Source organism: Lipotes vexillifer, unplaced genomic scaffold, assembly GCF_000442215.2.
Source record: "Lipotes vexillifer unplaced genomic scaffold, Lipotes_vexillifer_v1.1 scaffold231, whole genome shotgun sequence".
Taxonomy (NCBI): Eukaryota; Metazoa; Chordata; class Mammalia; order Artiodactyla; family Lipotidae; genus Lipotes; species Lipotes vexillifer.
In genome coordinates this window covers 1,212,795-1,220,963 of record NW_006791822.1, presented here as the reverse complement: position 1 = coordinate 1,220,963, position 8,169 = coordinate 1,212,795, and the positions used below count along the sequence as shown (strand labels likewise).

The window sequence follows — 8,169 nt, the reverse complement described above, 5'->3', positions numbered from 1 at the left end:
ATATATATATATATATATATATATATATATATATATATATATATAAATACAGCAGGTTCTTATTAGTTATCTATTTTATACATATTTGTGTATATATATCAAACTAAAAATATTTTAAACAGAGGTGAATGTTCCATTAAACAGACCTAGCAATTTTTGACATTTCTTTTCCATGAATAGTTTGAATGTTTGGTTTGCCCCTTATTAGCATTTTCTATTACTACAGAAAATAATAGAAACTGAGCCATCCCCCACTCTTTTCTTTATCCAAAGTTCATAGCCGATCTTACTGTACAGGATAAGCATCACCATAAGAGGGAGGAGGAAGAGGATGACAAGGATGAAGGTAGTATAGATTTTCTGGTGCCCAGAGCTGGTCCACTCTTCCAAGAAGCAGATGTGTTCTTTTTCATATAAGAAGTTATACTTAATCTTTAAAATAAACACAATTCAGTTAGAAGAGCCAGAGGCAGCATCAAAAGAACACAAAGCAGGGCTTCCCTGGTGGTGCAGTGGTTGAGAGTCCGCCTGCTGATGCAGGGGACGCGGGTTCGTGCCCCGGTCCGGGAAGATCCCACAGGCCGCGGAGTGGCTGGGCCCGTGAGCCATGGCTGCTGAGCCTGCGTGTCCAGAGCCTGTGCTCCGCAATGGGAGAAGCCACAACACTGAGAGGCCCGCATACGGCAAAAAAAAAAACCCCAAAAAAAAACCAAAAAAAACAACCACAAAGCAGCCAAGTAATACTGTAATGCAGCATTTTTCAGATCCTTACATATTTACCATGGGTACATATTTCAAATGAGATACAATTTTGATTGTTCTTTTGTTGGGAGGCGTGGGTTTTTTTCCACTCCACTGCTTAAATTCTTAAGAGTTTCATATTTTCTTTTTTATTTTAAATGGAATTGAGGTCCATAGCCTGTTCACTTTTTTTTTATCGTTCTCATCTTTTTACATGATAGTCATTAAGTTTTTAGCTGGGTGAAAGAAAGAACACTACAATGACCAAAGTATGTATGAAAAGAATACTTTGTACTAGCATGCCAGCTAATTTACTGTTACATTATTTTGCTCCCTCAGTTGTTGAAGAGACCAATTCTGACATGGCATCAGACTTCTTCCAGTTGAATACGTACTGCAAGTCTGTATTTTGTTACTGCTATTTCAGATTGCAATGAACAGGTTGCTTGCAAAGATTTTAGAGAGGCAAGTGGTAGCTTGTAGATTCTGAGATGAATGAGAAACTGGGATTCAAACTATTGCCAATGTATGAATATTCAGACCAAATTATAAGCCTTTGAGCTATATATTTTACGGAAAGGCAATTTCTATTTATTAATACTATTTCTAACAGACTGATCTCATGAGTTCAAAAAATTAATAATAACAATATTAATACAGAAACTAACACACCACTGTAGAGCAATTATACTCCAATAAAGATGTTTAAAAAATATTAGTAGTAATAGAAAATGCTAATAAGGGACAAACCAAACATTTAAAGCAGATTCAAAAGTCACATATCTGGATAATAGGAATTAAAGTTAGAGAATTTATGGAAACTGTTGTAGTTTGAGTCACTCTGGAGCTTTCCAGGTGAAGAATACTTAGGTCTTAAGACATATTTCTGCCTCCATTCCCAGAGGATTTTCACCAGTCTTCAAAGTCAATTGAATGGGGGAAACAAGCTTTCTGGTGCAGTTATCAAAAGTATGAAAATTCAAGTTCTGATCTAGGTGTTATTTTTCAAATACAACTAAGAATAAAAACACTTACTGAACAATGATTTCAAGGTCCATGCTCTCTGAGAAGAGGATATCATGGTGAAACTCATTCTGACTCCACGTAGGCAGAGCCCACCAGGCCAACAACCATGGGGGCCACGTATTGACACATTCTAGAGCACAAGGCGAGACTGACAGTCTCTGAACAGGTGCACGTTCCCCTGGGGACAAGCAAAGACCTTCTGAGGGCACGCTCAGGTGGTTTCATGGGAACCAATCTCAGATCTTCTATTTCCAAACACATTCTTCTCTAAAGCTCCACTGCCTAAGAGAATGCCTGGGGTTGAAGTGTCATGCTGAGCCTACATTCTCAGTTCCTCTTTCATAATCACCCTTCTTTCAATTTTCACAAGTCATATCTCTCACCCAACCCCAATCTCACTATGGGCCCACCAAAGCAAGACGTGGTTCAAACTATTTGATGTCAGTGAAGCCACCTTGATCGAGGCACCATAAATCCATGATGGGGCTTTGTGCTTCTCCCTGTATTTCTATTCAGGGGAAAACTTGGCATTGGAAAAAAGGTGTTTTGACAGGTGATGACATGTTGTGAATTCCCATTTTCTGTACAGTGAAGGGGCAGAAGTAATGGGGCAGCTTTAACCTAACCACCTCATTGCTTCCATTCCCTGAAAGTTGTCAAATACATCACTCCGGAGAGAGAGCCAGTGAGAGCAAAGCAAAGAGAACATCAGTGGAAATGGTGAAGTCAGTGGTGCTTCATTTCATCCAACTGAGGGATTAAGGCTTTTTGTATGCTTGCACTCTCACTAATAGAACTTAGGAGTGAGAAGGTGGCCGTGGGAAAGCATGTTAATACATTTATTTGATTTGCAAAATGAAATCGTACTTTTTCTTGACAGAAAGCAAATCTGATTTGGCTGATCTGTCTGACAGAGAGGACTGGCTTTGCCAATGAGATTTAATGAATTTTCTACAAATGAAATGATTTATATATTTAAAATATATAATTTTATATATTTATATATAAAATTATATATATGATAACATAATTTTATTTAAAAAATGGACACATCTCCTTGTGTCCTATGGGTCAGAAATGGACCCCACATGGGAACTGGGTTAGGTCATTTGTAAAAGGGCTTCATTGGTGTGGGTTTCCTGCTGGAGATAAGGGCAGCCTCAGAGAAAGGAGCTGGTCACGTCCAGTTGTGTGTGGAAGCTGAAAGGTCTTCACTAGCAGCTGGCTAAAGGGAGTAGCCCTTGGAAGCCTCAGGGTTGTTATTTGTGAGAAACCCATGAAGTAAAGAATCAGTCGTGGAAAACGGTCATATGCAGAATGAGGGGACAGTATCCCCTCTGCATACTGTAGGATTCTAGGCCTAAAAATGGCTCAAACTGGGGGAAGGGAGACATTTTAAATTGATTGAGGGTATGGACTTATGTGATTGTGACACTGGACTAGACATTTTGATAAGGGAACTAACTCTATTCAGTGACCAGTCACTGTTCTTATGACTGAAAGTGACCAGAGGAATTTTATTCTCTGAATGACCGCAAGAGTTACAGGGCCCGCTCAAGGCCTCATCCATCACATTTCATCAGAGGACTGGAAAGACTGCATTTCTGTAGGTGGCAAGGGATAGAATAAAACTGGCTTCTGCCCTTACCTGTGGAGTCCAGCTCATTCAATATACCAGTTGCATCAAACGTCAAGCCACTTTTTAAATGTACCCTTGCCTGAGGGCTCATTTGATACCCTTGCCAGTGGATACTGAGTGCCCAGTAAAGTTTCACATTTGCTTATGTCGATTTAAAAGGTACAAAAGACACGTAGTTTAAAAAAATTATCTTAGAGGGTTTGTGAGCAACCCCCTAGTGTCCTTAATGACTACTGTCTGCGCTAGATCCTCCAGGCAGGACGCATTCAAGTACACCCTAATGGAGAGACCGGGTCACTAAAAATGGTGCGGTGCTTCCTTCACTGTGAATCACCAGAAGCCTGGGCCCATCTGACAAAGATGTTGGGGAAGTAGAGAGGTTGGAACATCCTTTTACATGTTCCAGTTCAGATTTCAATTTGTCAATGAATAGGCAGGCAGGTGAGAAACGGCTTATGAAGGAGAATCAACCAATAAGTAGATAAGAGGTTACAAATTTTTCATGTGTCTTAAAAATAAAAGTCTAGAGCGAGCATTGAACTCTTATAACGAGACACTGAAGAACACTAGGAAAGGCATGTTCCGCTGGCAGGAAAATGTAGAATGTGTCCCTGGTACATTTTATTTTAAACATTAAAGTCTTAATGATATAAGATCTGGATAAAGCAGAGGAAAAAATCTTAAAGCAAATTATTTTATTCCACTTGAGAAACCTCCAGTGAAATAACTGAGATCATACAAATTTGCTGTAACGCTCTTGCAGGAAGGAAAATGATTATAATTAAGAGGGGAGGGAAGACATTTCAATAGTGTGATTACCAATCCCAGCCCCGAATCTACCACAAGTCGTTGCACATGCCACATGGGGGAGCCTGTTATGACTGCCACCAGCCAGACCATACGTGCAAAAACGTTAAAATCATCAGAATACAACTCGGCAGAGCCAAATACATCTGTACTTAATTCTCTAACCATAAAGACTCCTTATGTTCAATGCACCCCATCACCTGTGCCCTGGAGCAGTGCGATGGTTTCCTCACACATTCTCACCTCCACTCCTTCACTACCCTTAAAATTGCTGCTGGAATAGTCTTCCTGAAATATGTTTTCAATGTTAAAATGTGCCTAAAAGATAAAGCCCAAGTGCCGTAAAATGGTCCCCGAGGTTTTCTACACTCTCACTTGCCTGTCTGTCTTTGACATTTCTGTCCGTGTTCTTCATTCCTCTACTGAGGAATTTACAGAGTTGCTTTCAGTTCCCATTTCCCAGAATACATTGTGCTGCTCCACGCCTGGATGCTGTCACCCTGGATCGGCACCCTATCCCCACTATCTGTGGACCCATTTTCTAGGACTTGACTCAATAGTCATCTTTTGGAAACCTTTGAAGGCCACCACCATTTTCAGATAGAACTGACCACGGTTGTCTCCATGTGCCCTCCAGAGTAGCACCTTTGTTGCCCTTACTGGTTTCTTCTCAACTTCCTCTGAGCAAGGACAATGGCCATTTATTTTTTTGTGTTTGTTTCCCCAGATAAAATTCCCAGGGAAATTCCCGGCCCTTAGTAGCTGTGGATCAAGCACCTACTGCTTCTTTGTTGAATCGATGAATAACTTAAACATGATATAGAGAACCTTCTATAGCATCTTAGAATTGAAAGCACATTTATCTTAAGCATAATTATGGGAGCATTACATTATTTTATTGTTTACAAAACAAACACTTGTAACATCAGAAACCAGGGTGCTCTTTCCAAATGTCCTGTTTTCCATGAGTTTGTTGAGAGGATTACTTTAATGATGCATCCCTTAGCAAGGAATGAAAGAGAATCTCAATGGATTAGGGAAAGGCCAGAACCAAGAGCCCCAACATGGATTTTGAAGAAAATTTCCCAGCTCAAACACTGCTTGTTCTTTCTATTTTGAGTGGAAGCATTAAGAAAACACTGTATTAAAAAAGAACAGGGCTTCCCTGGTGGCACAGTGGTTGAGAGCCCGCCTGCCAATGCAGGGGACACGGGTTCGTGCCCCGGTCTGGGAGGATCCCACATGCTGTGGAGCAGCTGGGCCCGTGAGCCATGGCCGCTGAGCCTGCACGTCTGGAGCATGTGCTCCGCAACGGGAGAGGCCACAACAGTGAGAGGCCCGCATACCACAAAAAAATAAATAAATAAAATAAATGAAAATAAAAAAGAACAAAATAATGCCATTTGCAGCAGCATGGATGGACCTAGAGATTGTCATACTGAGTGAAGTAAGTCAGAGAAAGACAAATATCATATATCACTTATATGTGGTATCTAAAAAAAAGGGTACAAATGAACTTATCTACAAAATAGAAATAGAGTTACAGATGTAGAAAACAAACTTATGGTAACCACGGGGTAAGAGGGGGAGAGATATATACAATGGAATATTACTCAGCCATATAAAAGAACAAAATAATGCCATTTGTGGCAACATGGATGGACCTAGAGATTGTCATACTGAGTGAAGTAAGTCAGACAGAGAAAGACAAACATGATATCGCTTATACACAGAATCTAAAAATATGGTACAAATGGACTCATTTAACAGAAATAGAGTCACAGATGTAGAAAACAAACTTATGGTTACCACAGGGCAAGGTGGGGGGATGGATAAATTGGGAGATTGGGACTGACATATACATGCTACTATATATAAAACAGATAACTAATAAGGACCTACTGTATAGCACAGGGAACTCTACTCAGTACTCTGTAATGACCTATATGGGAAAAGAATCTAAAAAAGAGTGGATATATGTATGTGTATAACTGATTCACTTTGTTGTACACCTGAAACTAACACAACATTGTAAATCAACTATACTCCAATAAAAATTAAAACAAAGAAAAGAAAAGAAAACACTGTACTGCCATGGGTTTCAAGGAACTGAGACTCAATCCGAAATTGGGGTTTATGATAAAGATACACATGAACTGACACCACCTATAGAAACTCATTACGAATCAATGATTCAAGATAGTACTACGCTCACAAATCAATGTCTCTGTCTCTGTCCCCCCCTCTCTCTCTTCATCGCTATACACATCTATTCTCTTCTAGTCCAATCATTATTTTATTGTATTATCTCATATCCAATCATTTTTCCAATCTTTAGTAGAAATTCTGGAGGAATTGAGTCCAGGTGGCTTAGCTCATTGCCAGAAGGAACCTTAACTCCTGCAGAGTGGAGGGACAGGGAGAAGATTCTTACAGTTTCCAAGTGCCAAGAAGAAGACTCAATAGAGGGACAGCAAGAGGAAACTGACAGCAAAGAAGATGAGCCATTTTTCTCCAGAATTCTTGTTAGACTTAGGGAAGGAGATGGAAGCTGTCCAGCTGGCTCTGAGAGGAGGCATGGCCATTTGGGCTGCTATAACAACGTGCCATGGATGGGGTGACTTATAAACAACCGAGATTTATTTCTCACGGTTCTGGGAGTTGGAAGCCTGAGGTCAGAGTGCCAGCATGGTTTGGTGAGGACCCTCTTCCAGGTTGCAGACTTCTCACTGTATTCTCACTTGGTAGAAAGGGTGAGAGAGCTCTGTGTCATCTCTTTTAAAAGAAGACAAATCCCATTCATGAGGGCTATACCCTCGTGACCTCTCATTTATTCTTTCCCTTTATCAATTGAAAATTTTATGAGATAATTATAGATTCACATGCAGTTGTAAGAAATAATACAGAAAGATCCCTTGTATAATTTGCCCAGTTTCCCCCAATGGTAACATTTTGTAAAACTACAGAAAACTGTCACAACCAAGGTATTGATGTTAATACAATCCACTGATTTTATTCAGATTTTCCAACTTTACCTGTACTCATTTCAGTGTGCGTGTGTTCTATAGATTTTATTAATAGGTTCAAGTATCTGCCATCACAGCCAAGATACTGAACACTTCCAACACCACAAAAGTCCCTCCTGTTGCCCTTTCATAACCACACCCATATGCCCCTCCCACCTCTGTCCCTCCCTGCCCCTAACCACTGGCAACCACTAGTCTGTTTTCCATTTCTAAAATTTTCTCATTTCAAAAATGGTATATAAATTGAGCAATATAGTAAATAACCTTTTGGGATAGGCTCTTTTCTTTTTTAAAAAAAAATTTATTTATTTATTTATTTATTTTTGGCTGCATTGGGTCTTCATTGCTGGGTGCGGGCTTTCTCTAGTTGCGGCGAGCAGGGGCTACTCTTCATATGGTGCACAGGCTTCTCATTACAGTGGCTTCCCTGGTGGCGCAGTGGTTAAGAATCTGCCTGCCATTGCAGGGGACACGGACTCCATTCCTGATCTGGGAAGATCTCACATGCCATGGGGCAACTAAGCCCATGCACCACAATTACTGAGCCCATGTGCCACAACTTCTGAAGCCCGTGTGCCTACAGCCTGGCTCTTTTCTTTTAGCAGAGTCCCCTGGACATGCATCCAAGTTGTCGCATTTATCAAGTTTGTTCCTTTGTATTGCTGACTAATATTCCACAGAATATATGTACCACAGTTTGGTTAATCATTCGTCCACTGAAGACCATCTGGGGTATTCCAGTTTTTGACTATTACCAAAAAAGCAGTTATGAATATTCACACATAGGTTTGGGTATGAACACAACTTTTAATTTTTCTGGGATAAATACACTAGAATGGAATTCCCTGGCTGCATGGTAATTGCATATTTAGTTTTATAATAAATTGCCAAATTATTTTCCAGAAGGGCTGTGTCATTTGATATTCCTGC

The 8,169-nt window shown here is 40.2% G+C and overlaps 1 protein-coding gene across 1 annotated transcript in view; it reads right to left on the bottom strand.

Annotated features, from left to right (window-relative positions):
* QRFPR (pyroglutamylated RFamide peptide receptor) overlaps nt 1-8,169 on the bottom strand; it is a 27,941-nt gene that overhangs the window by 3,547 nt on the left and 16,225 nt on the right. The window contains 3 exon segments of the mRNA XM_007464860.1: nt 147-188; nt 239-432; nt 4,247-4,371. Coding sequence (XP_007464922.1) covers nt 147-188; nt 239-432; nt 4,247-4,371 — 361 coding nt within the window.